This window comes from Notolepis coatsorum, assembly GCF_963971535.1.
Source record: "Notolepis coatsorum genome assembly, chromosome: 18".
NCBI classification, from domain to species: domain Eukaryota; kingdom Metazoa; phylum Chordata; class Actinopteri; order Aulopiformes; family Paralepididae; genus Notolepis; species Notolepis coatsorum.
The window spans coordinates 59,033,839-59,056,596 of NC_140182.1; the positions used below are offsets into that span (position 1 = coordinate 59,033,839).

The following is a 22,758-nucleotide window of genomic DNA, read 5'->3' on the forward strand; positions in this document are numbered from 1 at the left end:
TCCATTCATTACAGGCACACGGACTCAGGGTTAACATGGTGAATCATCCTGAGAATGCCAAAGTGCAATACCGGCCGCATCCTCCCAGGTGGCAGTATTGAGCACCCTTTGAAACCTTATATCTTGGCCTGTGCAACGTTCAAATGTCTCCGGGCACACTTTTCTTTGTCAGGCGAGTCGAGCGGGTAACCTGATCGCATTGAGAAGCGTCAAATGCCCCCGATGCATCTGTTGTGGTGGATTATGTTGTCGACACGATGGACACCAATACTTGGACTCGCGATCAGACAATGGGAATATTCTTTTTGGGGTACCTCCTAGTAAAGGTAAGGACTAAATTATATCAATCCTGCTTTGATCCAACCATGATTTCACCTCGATCGCAAGGTGTGTGTGTAAACGTTACTCCACAACGTATGCCGTTGGTGACGATCAAAGCATCAAAAACGACCCGCCCCCCCTTCATGCATTCATGATGAAACATAATACCCATTATATACATTTGATTTGGAAATAGTAGCGTGTCCAGGCGAGAAACGGCAACGCTTTTAGTGAAATTCACGTTTTGCTGCATATCGTAGTTTTCTGGGATTATTAGACAGGATCACTCTAAAACTATACTTATATTCACCACGGTATAACACACAAATGTATTGATGGAAACATTTATTATTTTTCACATATTGAACGATAGATAGTTGATGTCAAATGGGCCATAGTATTGTATCCATAGCCAGTGCCGTATGGGAGAAATGAGAGGCCCTGTGCGAAATTTAAATGCAAGGCCCTGGCTGTGCGAAATAAAGGTTTACATTTTTTTTTATAATAATAATAATAAATTCATTAATGAATGAATGAATTAATGAATTAATGAATACTTATTTTTGCCACTTTCGCGGCCACTGGGATCCGTCTAATCTCACTCTATAAGGCCAGCTTCTCATAACAAGGTTTACCTGTGCGTGATGTTGTTTGTAGAGCTAAATCTATATTTTATAGATAGATAGAAGTCGTTTCTGATTATTGATTACTAGGGATGTCCCGATCGCCTTTTTTTGCTCCCGATCCCGATCATGTGATTTTGAGTATCTGTCGATAACGATCTTTCACATTAGTAACCAATTTGACGCATTTTTGTCAGAAACTGGCGAAGCGAGACAAGCCCCTCTGTTCCCTTGAAATAGCCCCAGTCGAGCGCGGCGGCTCGCATTACATTCACCATACGAGTGAATGAATGAATTGCAGAACAGATTGCAGAATGGGTACAATACAGTACGGCTCAATACACACAATTGTTAAGGGGATGCAGACCAGAGAAAGACGTTTGTCTTGTTTACATCACGGTCCCCCATTTTCAATTCATAGTGAGAGAAATATGCAGTGTTAGCACTCGGATGGCTAGCAGAGCCACTTAGCCAGTTAGCTCCCACTAGCAATCCTAGCACTAGTAGAATACGGCGATTCCACTCAGAAAACATTAGCGTTTGCACTTTCCTTGAGTTGACTGCGTCCTCCTGATGTACCACGTCGTGTATATCCCTCCGTCTCGGTCCCATCTTGACGTTGAATCAATATCCCACGCGGGCACTTCTCTATGCGTTCCATATGGAAACGTCCGTCCTGGCGGCGCGCGTCCGGTATAACGTTGAACGCACGTGTTTCAATTTTAAAATGCTTCCAAACTTCTGACATTTTGTCTAGCTAGCTTCTCCAAAGCATAATTCTTCCCATTTTCGGTTGTCCCGGCGCTGCGAGGCCCTGTGGCTGTGGCTGCTTCGGTCGGGTCGCTGTTTTTTGTTATAAATTTATCAAATGAACCTCTCAGCGAGTTATTGAACACTTCTTTTTTCTTTGCTTTCTTTCGTTGTAAATTCCCGGAGCCAAATTTTCGCCCTTTATCGCGTTCTCTCGTCGACATTGTGTTTAAAAGAATGTACCACAACTCTGACTCAGTCATCCACCTTACTACACACACACCTGTGACCACTAGTCCACGTGCCAGCGCTTAATGGCAGCTTTTTATATTTATAGCGGGCCGCTTCAGATAGATGACGCACACAGTCACGCTGCCTGTCGCAGGCAGTGAGGCAGGTGTCTAATGTGAAATATATAAGCATGGATGTAAGCAAAACTAGATTTTTGGTCTGTGATGGAAAGTGATTGTTAACATTATATTTATTTTTATATAAAAAAAAAGAAAAGAAAAAAGATATATATATATATATATATATTTTTTTTTTGCGAGGCCCTTAGGCGCGCAAGGCCCTGTGCGACCGCACCTCTCGCACGCCCCTTGCGGCGGCCCTGTCCATAGCTATAATATAGAATATATATAGCCCTGCAAACACCGCCACTTATTCCTATCTTTTAGAGCGTTGGCGTGGTAGGAACAAACGATGCTCAAGTCAGTGGCGTCCAAAGAGTTAAAGGGGAACTATTTTACTATTTCTTTCACTATTTGGGCACTTTTACACAATTCCTGTGAGTTTATGGAACACCTCTGTAATTTATATATTTTTTTAATTCATTGTTTTGTATTTCTAATCAAGTCCTCAAAAACAGCATTTTTCTACCTCAAGATCTTAAGCCGTTTTGAGCCTGGGCCCGTTTGAGTCTCGCCCGCAGCAGATTATCATGCAGCTGAGTCTCTCTGACATCACAAATCAGCACATTTTCAGATGACTCAGTTCAGTGAGGGTGAATATTGTGAGAGGAGAATTGGAAGAATGCGCCAATATGAGAATTAGAGACATAGATCATATTAATATAAGTCCACATAGCTAGGAAACAATGCCAAACACTGAAAAAGGCCATTTATAAGATAGTTCCCCTTTAAGAGAAGTTTCTAACATTTTACATTTTTACATCTTTACATTTCTAACGTGACTCATTGCGCACTAGTTAGATTACACGTTGTGAATGTTATGACTTTGAATGTCTGCCATTTCCACCGCAAAAGATATACAAGTAACAACAATACGATGTGTCGGACATGAATATGCAAACCGACAAAATGTCATGGTCGATTACGTCGACATGGTCGACGAATCGTGACAGCCCTAGTTGCGGTATACTTTTAAATACGCGTTCAGGCCTCAGAAATTCACGCTACGCGTCCGAAAGATGCAATGAAGTGTGTCAACAGTGGGGGCAGTGTGGATGTGACAGACTAAACGCTAAAAGTCCACATGGAAAGTTGCAAAAAAACAGGTCCGAGACCTTTTTCTGGCGTGATCTCAACATAACCTCCTTGAGTGTCGCCATATTTTATGTTTATGCTGCAAATCTGGATAGTTCACAAGGAAAATATTCTTCTTCTATATAAATCTACGTGTTTGGCGAGTGAGGATTCGGCCCTGATCTGACCCCTAGTGGATAGACGTTTCAACCCTCCAGGTACACGCAAAATATGCAGGCAAGTATGTGAACAATGGCAGCCTCTTTGTCTACTCGTATGCACGGTTAAAAGCAAGTATACCGTATCACGATTCACAATATCAAATAATCTAACAATCACATCATCGCAGATAGATGATGAATATGAACATTCCCTAATCCCCACTGTCCTCACCTGTGCATCACTGCCACCTATCTCTGCCACGCGGTAGCGTACAGGATGCAGTAGCTCCACGGCACGGCTGTAGTTACCCTGGTCGTACTCCACCAGAGCCTCACACATGGGCACACCCAGGACCTCCGCCAGCCCGTGCTGATAGTTGTCCCCTGGTTCTCTGTGAGGCAGAGTAGATTCAAGATTCAAGAGGTTTATTCATCACATACATACACAAGACATAGTGAAATGAAGGTGGCCATGCCTGCTTCGATTGTGCAAAAAATACAAATAATAATTGAATAAAATAGAATAGAAATAAAATAGACATGATAAAAGTACTAAGATAAAATAAAAAAAATTATGAGTCCTATGTACACTACTATACAATATACAGTTATACAGTTAGGGCCCGGGTCCACCTGCCTCATATTTATGACCGCAAGCGTCTTTTTTCAATGTATCCCAATGGGGAGGGAGCGTATGCGGCCGGCTATAGGAAATGCGCTGCTGTCAGCTTCTTTTTTCAGCGCCTTTCAGCTTTTTTGTGCGGCCGCACACAGCGTTTAAAGTTGAAACTTTCTGAACTTTTCAGAGCGATGCGCTGAGCGTCTTTTCAGACAACCAATCACAGCCTATCATATCTACCACTCTGTTTGTAACCTGACACCGGAGCTGCCTGCCTGTCTACCCACAAGAGACGGCACAAATAATAATAACTACACGAATACACTAATAAAAAGCTAATAAAAGCAAAGGGCGAACTGTGGTATCATGTAATAATATTGTATTCTTTGAGGAAAAAGTGGAGAACATCCGCAGCTCCTTCTCCCAACCCCCACCCATTCCAAATGCTGAATCGAGAACATCATCCTTCACTCTGTCATCTTTCTCTCCCATTACAGAAGCCGAGACCCTGACACTGGTAACGTCGAACCGTCCGACTACATGCCAGCTGGACCGGCTACCTTCCCCACTCCTCCAGTCCATAGCACCAGACATCCTCCCATTCCTAACTGCAACCATCAACTCCTCACTCAACTCGGGGGTGGTCCCCACCTCCCTAAAACAAGCCAGAGTCACGCCCCTCATAAAAAAACCATCCCTGAACCCTACCGTCATAGGCAACTACCGTCCTGTCTCTCTTCTCTCCTTCCTTTCTAAAACACTTGAACGTGCTGTATCCAACCAACTTACTGCTTATCTCTTACAGAATGACCTCCTAGACCCTAACCAGTCAGGCTTCAGGACTGGTCACTCCACAGAGACAGCCCTCATTGCGGTCACAGAGGCACTTCACTTAGCAAAAGCGAAAGGCCTCTCCTCTGTCCTGATTCTCCTAGATCTATCTGCAGCCTTCGACACAGTCAACCACCAGATCCTCCTCGCGGCCCTCGCAGGAATGGGAGTGGCTGGCTCTGCGCTGACATGGTTGTCATCATACCTCAATGACCGCTCCTACCAAGTGTCATGGAGAGGGACCCTGTCGGCCACCCGCCCCCTGCGGACGGGTGTCCCCCAGGGCTCGGTTTTAGGACCCCTTCTCTTCTCCCTCTACACTAAATCACTGGGTAACATTATCACGTCTCATGGCTTCTCCTACCACTGTTATGCCGACGATACTCAACTCTTCCTCTCCTTCCCTCCCTCAGATATCCACGTCTCTGAGCGGATCTCGGCCTGTCTGTCCGACATCTCCGCCTGGATGACGACCAACCACCTCAAACTGAACCTAAGCAAAACAGAATTGCTCCACCTGCCGGCCAAATCCTCCCCCCTGACCGACCTTTCCATCACAGTCGAGAATGCAGCTGTGACCGCGTCCCCGACCGCCAAGAACCTTGGTGTTGTCCTCGACGACCAGTTGAACTTCTCTGCTCACATCGCAGCGACAACCAGAACCTGCCGATTCCTCCTGAGCAACGTCAGAAGGATACGCCCCTTCCTGACAAAAGAAGCCACCCAACTCCTCGTCCAATCAACAGTCATCTCCCGCCTCGACTACTGCAACGCACTGCTCGCTGGCCTCCCGGCCACTGCCACTAAGCCTCTTCAACTCATTCAGAACGCAGCGGCCCGCCTGATCTCAAACCTACCGAAGTCGGCCCATGTCACCCCACTTCTTAGGGACCTGCACTGGCTCCCCATTGCTGCACGAATCCGCTTCAAGGCCCTTGACCTAGCATACCGTGCGGCAAAGGGAACTGCTCCCGCCTACCTCCGGTCAATGGTCTCTAACTACACACCCTCAAGACCCCTACGCTCTGCATCTTCTGGCCGCCTCAGACCTACTCCTATCCAAGCTCCGGGAGGGTCATCAAAGAGAAGTCGCCTATTCTCAGTCCTTGCCCCACAATGGTGGAATGAACTACCCACCCCAGTTAGGACAGCCGAAACACGTCCAATCTTTCGCCGTCGACTAAAGACTCACTTCTTCAACCATTATCTGAATAAAAAAAAAAAAAAAAAAAAAAAATCTAACCCTAACTAACCATACTGTCATGCACTTGTCCTAATAAACTAACCTACACTGTAGCACTCAACGCTTTGATGAACATTGTTACTCAGCTGATAGAGTTGTGCTCTTCCTGATGGCTTGTTGTACAGAACTTGTAAGTCGCTTTGGATAAAAGCGTCAGCTAAATGACTAAATGTAAATGTAAATGATATATATATAATTAATATACAATAAAGTATATTAAAATATACTATATGTACAAAACCGTGGCGGTAAAATACGATAAAAGTTATTATTACAAGATGGCTGTCATGTAGGTGTCGCTAGAGTTCTTTCTCTCTCGTCATCAGGTAGGTTGGTGACTGACAGCTCGTTGTCATAGCTACAAAAGGCTCGCGCTGCGTTTTTTTTTCTCACCGCACGCGCTCCACCCCAGTACTACCAGCGCACTGCCAGCGTTTTTCTGCTGGAAATGTGAGCTAAGTGGACGCATGCCCTTATACAGTAGAATAAGGAACAGAACACATTTCTTGGAGGTTTGTTTTTGATCATGTGGCATCTTTTCATGGCTTTCTATGACCTCTGTCTCATCATGTGGCCTACGTACACTGTGTACTAGCTGCTGTGTGACAACTAAATGTCAGGGGTTTGTTCGAAACACATCACAACCAAACGAGTCCACCCTGGCTACAGCTGCTAGCTCGAGGCCTGTCAGAGACACAAAACCCAGATGCATTTCAGCTTCTCATTCCCTTTGAATGCACTGCCTCTATGTTTCTCTGTGCTCATATCACTCCTTCTTGGTTTAAAGGAACGCATCAACATTATGGGAAATGTGCTTACTGTTTCTCCAGAGTCAGACAAGAAGATAAGATACCAATTTCCTCTCTGTGTGTTCAGTATAAAGCTATCCGGCTGCAAGCTAGCCTAGCTTAGCACAAATGGAAGCGGATACGGACCACTAGCCTAGCTTAAAACTCCGGGAGAGGTGTATTTGGCCAACAGCTAGTCTAGCTGGTCCGCATCCACTTCAATTTCTTTGTGCTTGCAGCTGGATAGCTTTCTACTGAACGCAGAGAGGAAATTGATATCTTATCTTCTCGTCTTGACTCTGGAGAAAACGGTACGCGCATTTTCCATGATGTCGGTATGTTCCTTTAGTTTAATGTAAGGCGTGTGTGGTGGGTGTGATGTAAGGCAGGCAGTGTGTCGAGGTACGCAGCGGTAAGATCAGATGTGTGTGGTGGTAAATAGAAGGTACGCAGCGGTGAGGAGGATCAAGTGTGTGTGGTGGTGCAGAGAAGCGTACTTGGCCCTCTCCTGGAGGCCCTCCAACAATTGGTGGGAGGCCCCGGATTCCTTCGCTCCCAGTGACGCCATGAGGAAGTGAAGGTCGTTGAACAGGGTCACGTGGTCATCGGTGTGGGGCAGCGTGACCTGAAGCAGCTCTCGCCAGCGGTCCTTCACACACACACCTGACACACACACACGGATATCACATGAAAGGACTGAAAGGACTTAAAGGGGCACACCCCCCCCCCCCCCCAAAAAGGTGATTATTACTTAATATGACATTACATATACATATCCCTGTTTAATAACTGAATTTGTAGAAAATGTCTAGCAAGAACCATATCGATATTGACTGATATTGGTTGATATGAGTGGGTATATATATATATAATATATATACTGTATACACACACACACACGCACACACATATAAATACAGTATATATATATCAATGCATCCCTAGTGCCAACCAGCCATTGGGAAACTATGGGGAGCATCTCTCACCCTCCATCTCCAGTCTGTAGAGAATCGAGCAGGCATCTACAGTATCCAGCATGGCTCCGGTGGCAGCACAGCGTTTTGACACCTTGTGGTGGATAGAAGATACGGTAGATATAAATAGAAGACATTTTAACACTTTATGCTATACCTAACGCAGTATACAGTATATGTTTATGATGACTATTTTTTACCGTAAAGAACACAGCTCTGTACTTTGATTGTCAATTGTCTTGCATTAAAGGTGTTATAGGTAACATTCTGCCACTAAATGTCGCACTAGAGCACCAGCAAATAATATTTGTTTTGTGATCAAATCTTTTTTTTTTCTTCTTTTAAACATGAAACAAAGACATATCACAATACAATAATAATAATACATAAAATACATCCCAATGCAACAACTTAACACAACATGACAAGACAATAATTGAGACAGATTGCACAGTGACCAACCCGAGCCCCCCCCCCCATCAACCACGATCCCCAACCCTCGAAGACCCCGAGTCCGGTGCCCCAGCGAGTCAAAGCATCAGCCTCTTTAACACCACAACCCGCCGAGGCCCCAGCATATAATCTCATCCAATCAGATGCATTCCATGTGGGGAAATGGGAAGTATGAGAGAGAGAGAGAGAGAGAGAGAGAGAGAGAGAGAGAGAGAGAGAGAGAGAGAGAGAGAGAGAGAGAGAGAGAGAGAGAGAGAGAGAGAGAGAATCATATTTTGTGTAGACTCTCTCAATCATCACTATGACCCACTAGAAGTGTGTGTCTGTGTCTTTATGTGAAGAGACTCTTCCCTCTGCCTAGATTTTCTTCTTTTTCTGTCTCTGGATGTTTCTGGGCGTCAGCCTTTGGGCAAAACCTAAAAAGTTTAACCTAAAATATGCTTCTGACAACATCTTTTAGTGGTAAGTTTGATATGATATTGCTGGCTCTTGAGTCATATTTGATCTGCAATGCCTAGTTTGTGGAGGTAAACGGTACCCTATCCCCCCCCCCCTCACAGTGAGCTGTGGTGTTCCACAAGGAAGCATACTAGGACCGCTACTGTTCCTAGTTTATGCAAATGACATGTCGTCAGCTTGTGACTGCAACTTGTTCCTGTTTGCGGACGACTCAGCCCTGCTGGTCTCTGACAAGAACAAGTTACAGGTTGAAAAAACCCTCAGCTCGGAACTAGGCCAAATCTGCATATGGCTCGCTGATAACAAACTATCATTACACATGGGCAAAACAGAGTCCATTCTCTTCGGTTCAAATAAGAAACTCAGCAAGACCGACGGCTTCTCAGTTACAGTGGGTGACAATATTGTCACAAGGAAAGATGAAATTACCTACCTGGGTTCCATCCTAGAGGCTAATCTTTCCTGTGACAAAATAGCATCCAATGTACTAAAAAAAGTCAACCAATGAACTCGATTCTTGTACCGGAGCTCCTCTCTGGTAAACAAGAATACCCTGAAGACTCTGGCAGGAGCACTCATTCAAGGGTCCTACAACTATGCTTGCACCTCATGGTACCAAAGCACCTCAAAGGCGCTAAAAACAAAATTACAAACATCTCAAAACAAACTGGTCAGACTACTGCTTAAACTCCTAGAACCCACCTCACCCCTGCCCACTTTGACAACCTAGGATGGCTTAGAGTAGACGACAGAGTACAGCAACTTGCAATGGGCCTGGTCTACAAGATACACTACACGACCAAGGTACCCATGTACATGTCAAAATACTTCCCAAAGGTCAGTGAATACCACGATCACAACACCAGAGGGAGCTCCACAAATCATGTTAAACCCAGATTCGGCTCAAACAAGGGACTAAACACGTTTAGCAATTATGCCACATCAATGTGGAACGCCCTACCTAAAGCTGTAAAGAAATGTGAATCATTACTCACTTTCAAAACCACTCTCAAAGAACACCTATGGGAGACTGCAATTCGTACTACTGTAAATGTCCTAACCCAACCCCCTCCAATGTACAGTAAATTACCTAGTATGGTTGTCAATATTCCAATGTACAGTTTTGCTTGTACAGTTGTACAGTGTCCCCCCCCCCAACCCCTCCTACCCAACCCCCCCCCACCCCCCCCCCCCCCACCCAACCTCACCAAACCTCCTCCAATGTACAGTTTTTACGTCAAATGTATATACTCCCTTTTCTGGACTCTTTTTGTATCACAAACAGTACTGTATTTGCAAATCTGGTATGTCATAAATGTATAGATGTAGCAGTACTGTCTATCTGTATGTCATGTATGTCATATATGTCCTGATGAATTGAAAATGGGGGACCCTGATGTAAACAAGACTAAAGTCTTTCTCTGGTCTGCATCCCCTTAACAATTGTGTGTATTGAGCTGTACTGTATTGTACCCATTCTGCAATCTGTTAATAAAGTTTTCAATCAATCAATCAATCAGTCAGTTTGATAGGTTCAAACGGTGAACCTATGTGGTGCTCTAGTGACATCTAGTGGCTGAAACTATATAGTATGACTTGTAAACAAAGCAAAAATAAAAAATAAAGTAAGCTATGCACAGGCAAACATCAGGGGTAATATAAAGTATGTGTGCTGATCGGTATAAGGGCTAATACCGGGCTAAAAGACTGGTAAGACTGGGTAAGTTGCCCATAAACACTATTTCCTACTTATCAATAATGTTGTTGATTGGTAGGATTATTTTCTCAGCACAATCCATGCTTCATACAAGCAGCTCCGGCTAGCTAGCCACAGAAAAAGTCAATGGGGCCACGCTCCAGTCTGTACAAGCCCCAAAATAAATGCTGAAACCTACTTTGGGCACACTGTGGTGTAAGTCTCAGCATTGATTTCAGGGCTGGTACAGACAGAGAGGCATGGTCCTATTGACTTTGCATTTCTTTTTGTTGTTGTTGCTAATTAGCTGCAGAGCTGTGGGTATCCAGTATGAAGCATGGCTTGTGCTGAGAAAGGACTCAGGGTCCACAATTCTGAACATAACCTTTAAAAAAATGTACTTTTTAATTTGCTCATACCTGCCCTTATCAATCACAACCAAACAACCTATATTGGCTTCACTCTCGCTCTTCAGAGCCGACACAGGCGTTCCTCCAGGAGGGCCTCTGTATTGCATTTAGCGAGAGACACGTTTAGTAGAACTGGAGGAGGACCAACCTGGCTATCGAATACGTTCAGAGCGGCTTCGTACTGTCCCTGTAGAAAAAAGGGGAAAGGACGAATGATGAATCAGGTCAATTTAGAAACGAGAAATAATGATACTGCGTTACGTAGAAGTAAACACAAACCAATTTCCTAACTGTAATCAACTCTACACTTCAAAGACCCCAAGGGGGAGCGAGTCGTAAACACCCACCTCTACGCAACACACACTTCTGCCGACAAGTGTGCGCTTGACTGAGAAATCTCATTACAATGTTTACCTTCTCTATGAAGTACAGCGCCCAGTGCCAGTAGTTATGACAGGCCAGCATGTCGCATCCCTGGAACGGAACAAATGACATGTCTGATATGTTAACTCACCGGACTGTCTTTTCACATGGTCGACATTATCTTTTCACTTTTGACAGAACACAAGAGGAGGTCGTGCAGGAACTGACGACGACGTGAGCCGCCTTGGGAACACGTAGCTAAAAGGATGGAGAGAAGCTGGAGATAACATACGCACCACATTTGGTGAATGTCTTTATCTGAAGCACCTTTACGTGATCTGCTTCCCTCAAACACACATGTTTCTTTTTATGGTTATGTTCTGTTTTGTGCAGAACTTGTCACCAGAGTGCCGTTTTCATGTTTTTCCCCTGGAGGGGGAGACTTTCTCTGTACTTCCCTGAAATCTGAGTTGCATGTGTGATGTCATTAATAGGTCGTACCTATCACGGTCCAAGGTAACTTCCGCATACACACAAAGCTGAGTAGGTGTCGACATGCCTTGAAAGAATAATAAAGCTGCTGATTTGGAATTCCTGGTAAATATCAAGGGGTGCTTGTTGCCAATTTGCATATTCATAGCTCTTTGCATTCTTAATGAGGTTAAAGGTGTAGAGATGCTGCTAAGCCATTTTCAGTAGTTTATGGAACAATTTGGTGGTAAAAAACGTATTTATGGTGTGGCTGGGTAGCGTAGAGGTCTAAGCACTCGCCTACCACCAAAGAGACTCTGGGTTCGAATCCAGCTGTCAGCGGTACCTCCGGCTTGGTCAGTTGTCCCTAAAAATACAATTGGCAGTGTGGGAAGCCGGTGGGGTGTTAGTCCTGGACATTACAAACAGTGACTCCTACTGGTCGGTCGGGGCGCCTGTTCAGCAGGGAGGAGATCTGCGGGAAATAGCGTGAACCTCTGCATGCGTTACATTCTCCCAGTGAAACTCCTTGCTATCAGCTGAAAAGAAGCGGCTGGCGACTCCACATGTATCGGAGGAGGCATGTGATAGTCTACACCCTCCCCAGACCAACAGTAGGGCAATGCACACAATGACCAGGAAGGGAATTGGCATAACGACAAAAATTGGGGGATTGTAGGAAAGATAGAAAGACATTTTATTAAAAAATTAATTATAAATACCTTTTTAGGGTTTAAAATACATCTGGAGTGGATCTTTAATGTACCGTATTCTTAGAAAGAACTGGCCCCTAGTGGGAATTGGAACCGTACAAGTGTTAGTACTGTTATACCCACTGACATAGGACCACACATCTGCCCTACCTGCCAGTCTTTCTCAGTGGTCTCCATGAACCTCAGGCCCTTGTCCACCTCTCCTTTCATCTCATGGACATGGGCTACAGAGTGGACACACCACGCATCATCTGGTGTCAGAGCAAGACCCTGTAAGAGGATGAACAATAGAGAAAGAGAGAGAGCGATGGATTGGAAGAAGAGAGGAAATACAGAGGGGAAAATAGAGCATGGGCTTCGGGGGGGGAATGAGCGATCAATACATCCTTTCTGTGATAAAAGGCACTAAGTAGAAAGTTAAAGCTGGCACACTCAATTTGCAACCTTGGAATTAAAAGGATACATCTATTCGGAGAGACCTAGAAACCCGCTTGGCAAGGTGCGCCCTGGGCTAGTGCTTCTGCAGATGAAGGGACATTTTTAAAAGGCTTTGTTTAAGTGGGTAAAAAAATGCGGGATAATAAAAGGTTCTATTAGTCTTGCTTCGATGGGACGTAAAAACCGTTACAGCTGCAGTATGGAATATTGGCACCCTGGGATGTAAAAACATCACATTTACATTTTACATTTAGTCATTTAGCTGACATTTTTATCCAAAGCGACTTACAAAGGTCAGCAGGAGGGGTAGACCTCTGGCAGCTATGGAGGAATTGTATTGTTCGTCTAGCAGTGTCAAACTTGAGTTCTTCACTCTGAGTGCATAGTAGGGCTGTCCCCGACTAAGGATTGATTGGCCGAAATGTGCCGATAGTCGACTACCACCCCCCGAATAAAAAAGAATATTCGACTAAGAGGTTGGCAGTCGACTACGGCTCCTTTCGATCGATTATTCAATTATTCGACTAATCGGGGTCAGCCCTAGTGCATAGTAGTATAGACATACAGTATTAGCATAATAGGTAGTAGTATAGGCATAGTAGTATATACATATAGGCATAGTAGTAGGGCTGACCTTCGGCCGAGATTCGATTTTAATTCGAAGCTTCGAAATAAATAAATAATTCTTTTTTTAATGTTGTGGGACTTGTACAGCACTTTGTTCAACTTTGTCAGTGCTGTAAAGTTTAAACCTTTTTAAATCTTAGACAAACGAAACACTTTGCTTTCATGAAATATTGTAAGCCGTCATTTGAGGCTTTATAAAAGCAGCACAATGAACACAAATCTGTCAGTGCCGAGTCCGACCTCATCTTAAATAACAAACAGAATTGCTTGTTGTAGTTAACAAAGAGAGGCAGAGTTGATTTAGCAAAAAAAAAAAAAAAAACTCATATATATATTTTTTTAATAATCGAATTTTATTTTCATATTCGAATCCCATGCCCATCGAACGAAGCTTCGAAGCTTCAAAGTATTTAAGACAGCCCGAGCCCTACATAGTAGTATAGTATATAGTAGTATTAGACATAATAGCATAGTAGGTAGTAGTATAGGCATATTAGTATAGTAGCATAGTAGGTACTGTAGTAGTATACTGTAGGCATAGTAGAATAGTACGAATAGTAGTACATAGTAGAATAGTACATAATAGTAAAAGACAATTGTGTTTGTGTTTTAAATTTTATAAAGCTTCATTATGGCATATTGGCATCCTGGGATGTAAAAATGTTAAAGCTGCAGTATGGGATATTGGCACCATGTGGCTGTGAGTGGTAACAGAGAAAACAACAGCAGGGTAACTCTGGGCTCTTGTTTTACATTTGTGTCGTTCATGAAATTAAACCATAGCCTATTAGATTGCTAAAGCAGCAATATTTGATTCAAGAAAAAGTAACAAAATGCATGTTTAAAGCGTAGCATCTAAAAACGACTCTGGACGCGAATGAAACGTTATCATTCCAAGCTCACACATTCTCAATTAATATTTCAAGGTCTGCCAATCATCCGGTTCCTCAAAGTTGGCCTCGTGTCACAGTGATGACTATGGCTACTACTTATTCTGATTGTCAGACTTGAACAGCAAATTGCCTACAAGAAATAATTACAGACAGGTACTTATCACACTTTCTACAGTCGTTTCTATTAGTCTTGCTCGATGGGATCTAAAGTTTTAAAGCTGCAGTATGGGATATTGGCACCCTGTGGCTGTGAGTGGTAACAGATCAAAACGACAGCAGGGTAACTCTGGTTACCATTCCAAGCTCACAAATTCTCAATTAATATTTCAAGGTCTGCCAATCATCCGGTTCCTCAACGTTGGCCTCATGTCACAGTGATGACTATGGCTACTACGTATTCACAATCAATGAATGCAGCAGAGAGACAGATGAGTGACGTGCTGATTGCTTTAGCAGCACATTACCTACGAGAGATAATCACAGACAGGGACTTATCACACCATCTATTCACTCTAACAGATGGGGAGGAACATCTCACCTCTTTGGCTATTCTCTCAGCCTGGTCATAGAAATGGGTCTCCAGGAGACCGAAGGAGTACAGTCCTTTCAGGTAGCTGGCAGGAGAGGTACAGAAGATACCCATTACAACACGGAGAGGGACTGGGATTTGGGATTGAATTCAGTTTGCGATGAGATTAACAGAATCTGTAAAGTAATTAGTGAGTATTGATTTTGTGAGACCACATGCCAGAAAGACAGTGAAGAATTAGGAGAAAGGAGACTGATAAGATTTCTATTTGGTTTTAAAACATGCAGTATGATCATTCAATTAATGATCTGTCAGAGCTCCCACTGCCTCCATGTTCACACTCGACCGTCTGCTAGAAAGTTCATTACAGGACAAAAACGAATGGAACTTAATAGACAAAAAAAGAAAGTGATCAATTCCTCAAGTTACAAGTAGCTCAAAACTTTTAAGTATAGTAGTACTTAAAAGGGGCACTTTACCAAAAAACATTGCTGATTTACTTTGCACATGTCACACACATCCAAAAACTCGAAACAGTTTTACACATGTTAATTTAGCTTGAATATGGCCACCAGTGATGTCATCGGGGACATTGTGTTGATTACAGTTCAATGAAATGATAAGGTCCCTATAAGACAAGGTGCTGATATTTTTTCATCTACTGTTCCAATGTCCCAGATGACATCACTAGTGGCCAAATTCAAACTCGTCAAACTAAACAAATGTAGGCTAAACTGTTTTTGGATGTGTTGTGAGAGTGTGTGATTCAGATTCAGATTCAGATTCAGACAACTTTATTGATCCTGCGTGGGGCAATTCATATTTGCAGCTTCACCAACAAGCAACAAAGACAAACAAACAACAAAACATCTCAACGACAGCACAGCAAATAAAAAGAGAAACACTCCATGATACATTACACAATCCAGCAGTAAAAGTAAAAACAGACAACCAAGTGCAAAAGGCTACTTAAAATGACTACCATCTGTGTTTAAAAGTCTGATAGCAGAGGGGACAAAAGATTTGGCATAGCGGTTGGTCCTACTTGGTGGGATGTCATAACGGCGGCCAGAAGGCAACAGTGAAAACCGCTGAGACAGAGCGTGGAGAGGTTGATTAATGATGCTCGTCCCCTTCTTGACCACATGGTCCGTCCAGAGAGAACATAGGTCTCTCTGTTTTACTCCAATTATTTTGGAGCACACTTTCACTATGTACTGTAGGCTGTTCCTATCTTTAATGGACAGGCCACTGAACCAGCAGATAAAAGAAAAAGTTAGGAGGCTTTCAATAAAAACTATAAAAAGTGCTCAGGATCTTCGCACTAACATTAAAAGAGTTCAGCTTTCTCAGCAGGTAGATCCTCTGCTGACCTTTTTTGACAATGGACTCTGTATTTAAGTTGAACTTCAGTTTACAATCAAACACAGTTTGTGTGTGCACAATAAATCATCAGTAATTTTTGGTGAAGTGCTCCTTTAAGTCATAGTTTCTAAACAAAGTAGGTATGTCATGTCATAACAGCCATGGTGATCTCAAAACGGAAGTGTGTCCTGTTGCATTATGCGTCAAAACGCAGAAGATTATAAATAAAATATGTGTTTTTCCTTCTGTTTGGCAAACTTGTCTGCTGTTATTGTTGTTGTTATTGCTGCTGTTGTGAATAAACTTTTATCATGCTGGACTATGGCCTGGAGGGTATTTCACAAAGCAGGATTATGCCGTTTTAGCCAGACAATATTCCAAACAAACTATCACAGAGGCCTTGCACGGAATGTTTGAGTAGTTCTCTTTCTTCCAACATAACTGCTTCTCATATACTAGCACCTACTGTAGTAACGGTTGTTTTACAAATAACAACCACTGTTTCTTCAAACATGGTGGATACATTCTGGACATTCTGTGAGAGGCCTCAACAAGTATCAATATGCATGACTAAACCTAATATTCAACTTAAAAATCCAAAACATCAAGATATAACTAAACCTTTCTCAAAGTTACTTAGCTAACTACAGTAAAGTTACTTGGCTAGCAACAGTAAAGTTACTTGACTAACTAAAGTTACTTAGCTAACTAAAGTTACTCCACCTGAACAGAGGCATGTGGGGCTTCCAGTGAGGCAGCACTCTGGCCACGGAGTCCCTCATCTGGGTCTGGGCTCCCGTGTAGAAGAAACCGTCGTGAGCGAACTTCAAGGCCAGCAAATCAGTCGGATGCTCCACCAGAATCTCTTCCCACACGTCACAGGCTTTGGGAAAACTTCTGTATGGAGCATCGACGGACGATAAATGTTTAAACAAACACTCGCCTTAACACTCACTTTAACACTACATTATATTTATCTATTATTAAAGAGATTTGCACTACATTCATACCTCATTTGCAATTGCACCTTACCTCAAAGTTTTGTACCTAATTTTCTGCATTGTACCACACTGTTTACTAATTTTTTACTCACTGTACCTAGGTTGTACTTTAGATTATATTGTATGTATATTGTATATTCCTCTTTACTTACCTTTTTACTTACTTTCTCTTTTTTACTGTATGAAGCACACTCTCAGGGGCTCATACAGAACCAAGCATTTCACCGTAAAGTATGTGTATTTTATTGTGATATTTAATAAACAAACTTGAAACTTGAACTTGAAAACAGATGTGTTCTGAACTAATTCCTCCACTCTAAAGATGAGCAGAAAACAGTTGTGTTCCTCTCACCAGCACATAAATGATACAAGAACATTTCAACCTTCTGGATACATTGTTACAGGTATGCAGTACACACACCCTTGTAAAATTGTGTAAAACTCCACAATCGTCCTGTGATGTGACCATGGCATGACCCTGGCAAAGCATAAAAAAAAAGAAAATGGCCAGTTTATGTCGGCTTTTGGCCCATGGAAGTTTTAACCCTTTCAGATGCAATGATTTTGGGGGGGGGGGGTCATTTCCTTAGAAATCAGAATTCTACCAGTCTATAGCTTTTGATGGCCGGTAGCCATTGTCTTTCCTGCCTGTACCCCCATGCTGCTATGACGGGGATCAATAAAGGAACACTTGACTTGACATCATCTTTGCAATGTCCACTTCTCAGAGGTCTAACCTCAAACTAGATCTCAGAGATTGTACACGCCTGAAGGATTTAAGGAGATAGTCTCTCTCCCCAGTACAATTGACCTATCTTAAGCTCCCTTCCCTCTCTTGGCTTGACCGAGGAAAGCAAAACTTGTGATAAAAGGGTCAAGAATAAGCCAGAAAAAAGATATTCCTTTGACCGAGGAAAGCAACAGCTGTGATTGGAAGGTCAAGAAAAGAGGGCAGAGCTTGATATAGGTGAAATGGCCTCGCTGTGGAATAGTGGTCATATGTGTGAAACTCTAATATACATTCTAGAAGATTCCCATGAAGTAACCGATTTGTACAATTATTTTATATTTAAATGTGCATTCAGCTGCTAGATGTCACACTAGGGCACCAACATGTAATTTATCCAATCAGGTGCATTCCATGTGGGGAAATGGGATGTAGGGAGGGGATACATGCATGCAACATGTAACAACATTCATTTAGGACCCGCAAAACCTTTAAAATGATAAATGCATTAACCTGTTAAACCCTAGCCATATTTTCAGAATATTTGCCTAAAAGTACATACTCAAGTAAATGAAGAATTGCTCCACAACTACAAGGTCCATTTGCATGTTCTTGGTATCTATGGACATCTATGGACTAATGTATTCCCAGTGTCAGATATATTGTGTCTGTTACTATGCTTGAGTACATTTTAATGAACCAAAGGAGAATATAAATTATTATTATTTGGTGAATAACACCATGCTAAAAATGATCAGAAGCAAAAAGATGCCACTGAGCTCATTCAGCTACTTCTTGAGAACAAGTACAGTAAAACGCTAAGCAAATGAACAAAGGGCAGAACATTTACATGGGTTTATGTAGATACAGTACTGAATTTTTCCATCTGAACACATGCAATATGAATATAGAATATACAATGTCAGGGCCCTCATTTATCAATGGTGCGTACGCACAGATATGTGCGTAACCCGTGAGTACGATAATTTCTAAGCAAAGTGTGGGACTTATCAATTTGAACGTGTGCTTGACTTTGTGCGTATATTTACGCACAGCTCCGACAGTGCGTACCAGGCGCCCGGTAGTAGAATATGAATATTGCAACGCGGAAATAAGCTTCCGTGCATTAGTCTCAACACTGGCGTGTTCTGTATGACCCGTAATTCATTATAGTTCATTGTAAAATAGCGACAGTAGTGTAATTATTGTCAAACCCTATAAATATAGCATTTGGAATAGGTCTTTCTTTCCGAATGAATGCAGCATGGTTTATATATAGGGTTATCGGAATACTATGGGGTGCACTGACTGCGCTCGCGGGGAACTGTTTTCAGAGATAGCAGATAGGAATGAATGAATGAATGAATGAATGAGGGGCAGTCTAATTGCAGAGAGAACATAATATTAACTAGAGGCCGCTATACCCGAGACACCTCCTTCATTTGTACCGCAATTTGACCCTCGGGTCTTTGGCCACCGGCACGGTCCATCGTGATATTGGAGATGGATCGAGCAATAGACTGTTACTGTACCACCCATGTAGCTGTCAAAGCTCCATCACAAATGCAGTTATGTGAATAGAAAGGGATTCCACTCAGTGATGCACATTTGCCTGATACATGTGTGTCGTGGCTGCATGCCGGGAGGAAGGCAATGCTGCATGTTTTCAATTCATTAAATAAAATGGATACTTTTTGCAAGGGTTTACTGACTGTCATACAAATAATCAACTGTGCATACTGTAACTTTTCAGTGCACGTTTTTATTTACATTGTGACAGTCTTGTGAGCTCCCGCACACACAGACATGATCTTAGAGGATATTTTAACATGGTAAGGGATGTACACGGACATGCCACCAGGGGTAGTACAACAGACATCGTTCCAGTGAGATGCAATAGAAAAATAGGCCAAAACTCATTCCTATATTCAGCAGCAGTAAAATGGAATAGCCTACCAATAGAGTTGAAGCCCATAAACCCCTTCTCCACTTTTAAACCAGTTTTAAAGAGGTGGATCATAAGTAGCAGAAGCTGGGAGTAGTGACCAAAGGGTTTTTAATATGTGTTATTCCTTTTTATTCTTTTATTGTCTATAAAATGGAATATTATTGTATGTTTTATTTTTATTTTTATACCACACATCCTGACATACAGACACTACAAACACCCACGTCCACACACCAGTACATAAATCCACTGACACCAATGATGAAGGACCACAATGGAAACAAGCCTATGGCTTTATTGTGTTTATTTGAATCCTATTGGTAAATGGAGAAATGTATACCTGTTCATATTGTGATCAAATGTATATGTGTGATTTCCATTCTAAATCAATAAACTATTCTATCTATCTATGATGGAATTCAAGTTCAAGTTTGTATTGATCACATATAGGCAGGCTACACATGGCGTAGGCTACATGGCAGTGAGATTCATTGTTCTTGTATATGCTCTCGTATTATTGTTTATATAGGCTACCTAATACCGACATCAAAATAGATTGTATGCCTCTACAAATCATATGCAGGTAGAAAATTGACGGAGAACTTTAATCCCTAGGTATTAATCGAACGAAACGAAGAAAAGGCATATTCCAGCATGGTTATTAATGACACCAATGGCAAACATATGGTTATCCTATAACCATAGTTATATGAGTATAGCGAGCGCTCTGCGCTCTTAGTGGAACATATCCATATCCAGTCTAATACTGAATACATTTCTTCACATGTACACACCCATCCGCCTGGCCACACCCCCATCCGCTCCTCTACATAAGCGGGGATGTGGCCATACTAACAGCTCCTTCCCAAGTCTTTCACCACCGAAGGCGAAGACCACTGGGTCCTCAGTGAGTCAGCGCAGAGCGCTCGCTATACTCATATAACTATGGTTATAGGATAACCATATGTTATATATCGTATAGCTTACGCTCTGCGCTCTTAGTGGAACACAGGAGCTGAGCAGAGCGGAAGCTCGACAAATGTACCCGCTGAGGCCCCCCACAACCATCAGAACCGGGGAGCCCCCGGACCCCCCTAGTGGACGACGGGAGGGAATCGGATCCGACTGTGCGAAGAGGGTTTAGCAACTCAAACGCACAGGGTGAGCAGATCGTGGGACTTACCTTCCCACAGAAGAACCCACGACTACACAGGCGCACAACCCACATGCCACTAGGGAACGAACGGGAAGGAAAAAAAACCTGTTACAATCCCTAATATCACGGGGTCAAGGTCAAGAACCCAACCCCGTGGCAAGGCCATAGCAGCGGAGCGCGAAGGAGGACCCAGCCTCAGGAAGGGTCAGGACCCCCCGGAAAAAGGGGGCCTGGTGAGGCCAACGACGCCGCAGCATCGAGACCCCACCAGGCGGTCACTAGTGACACCACCCCCCACATCGCCAGCGTATCGGACAGGGCCCATCCAAGAGCAGGCCCTTCCCCCCTACAGCACGCCGCCCTGAAGCACTCAAAGAGGCTACACCCCCACAGCGGGACCAGGCAGCGCACCGGGGAAAGAACCCCCAAAGAGGTTGATCCCTCAATCCAGGCAACAGGTCAAAAGGACTCGACCTGTGCCTGGAGCACTGCGGACTAGACAGGCGCCTAAGGGGTCTGCTGAAAACAGCACCCCGGCGGAAGGGGCGTTCGGTATGCTGTGCACCGCATTTAAGTTCTCACGCACCGCATAACTCATCTCGACAATAACAGAGGACCAGGGAACCCCCCCCCCCTCTCCCTACCCAACAGCGTGACAGGAAGCCCGAAGGACAGGAGGTCCAACAACCCCCTGACCAATCAGAAAAAAGGGGAGGGAGGGTTTATCAGTTCACCCCCTCATGACCCCTCACCCCTAATACAATGCAATGACAAAGCAGAGCCATGACACCAGTCATAGCGTGCTACATGAAGCGCATTTATACCTGTTTAAGGTAACAGCTTCACATTCTGCACGCCAGCCACAGACGATAACCTTGCCTGTGCAAAAAACTGGTTTTATATATGGCTTCAGGCTCATGTGCGAACCTGCCACCTGAATTTTTAAACCTTTACCCTAAAGCAGGGGTCTCAAACTCGCGGCCCGCGGGCCGATGATATTTTGCGGCCCCCTACTGGACATCAAAGTTTAGTGTTAATGCGGCCCGCGCGCAACTGTTTGCTGAGTCGTTGCGCGAGAGTTGGACGTTTTATTTATTTTATCACTTGTAGGCTACCATAGCGCAGGCTCATGACAGCAACGTTATGTTAGTGACTTGGTTGAAACGTGATTCCAGAGTGATATCAAGTAAAGTGGAAGGCAAATGCATCCTCGCCATCTCTCTCCTCTGCGAGCAGTGCTCTGCATGTCCGGCTGCACTGCCACTGTCTGTCTGTGTGTACGGGTCTGGTCCAATCACATACGCGTCCCGTCAGCGTTTTTCCCCCTCACCCACAGTCTGCGAATCAGAGGCAGAGTAGGGGAGTAGGGCGGGTCTTCACGGACTGCATGTTGTCTCTCTCTTTCAGTTCAAGTCGGAGCAGAGTTGACAGCGCATCTACAGTAAACTCGCTCCCACTTTTATCTCTGTGAGATAAATGTAGCTATTAGCCTATTTTCGCCAGCAGGCAGCCAGCAGAAAGATATGGCATTTTCAAAGATGGTCAGTAAAAGAAAAGTCGACTGCAATTCAAAGGTTAATGTACTGAAAAATATGCGTTCATCCTGAGTCCCAGCACCAAACCAATTATGTGACTATATGCCAAGAAACGGTAGCTATTTGAAAATAATGTATGACTGAAGTGATGGAGACCATGTTTGAAGGCAAACAAAAGCA

At 43.5% G+C, this 22,758-nt stretch overlaps 1 protein-coding gene across 1 annotated transcript in view; it reads right to left on the bottom strand.

The window, feature by feature from the left end:
* The window catches only part of ttc38 (tetratricopeptide repeat domain 38), a 59,915-nt gene that overhangs the window by 24,143 nt on the left and 13,014 nt on the right, over positions 1-22,758 (bottom strand). Inside the window, exons 5-12 of the mRNA XM_084334279.1 lie at positions 16,935-17,108; positions 14,856-14,931; positions 12,510-12,629; positions 11,227-11,286; positions 10,961-10,999; positions 7,807-7,888; positions 7,318-7,483; positions 3,572-3,731 (exon numbers count right to left, since the gene is read on the bottom strand). Of these exons, the coding sequence (XP_084190405.1) occupies positions 3,572-3,731; positions 7,318-7,483; positions 7,807-7,888; positions 10,961-10,999; positions 11,227-11,286; positions 12,510-12,629; positions 14,856-14,931; positions 16,935-17,108 (877 nt within the window). The remainder of the gene's footprint in view (positions 1-3,571; positions 3,732-7,317; positions 7,484-7,806; positions 7,889-10,960; positions 11,000-11,226; positions 11,287-12,509; positions 12,630-14,855; positions 14,932-16,934; positions 17,109-22,758) is intronic.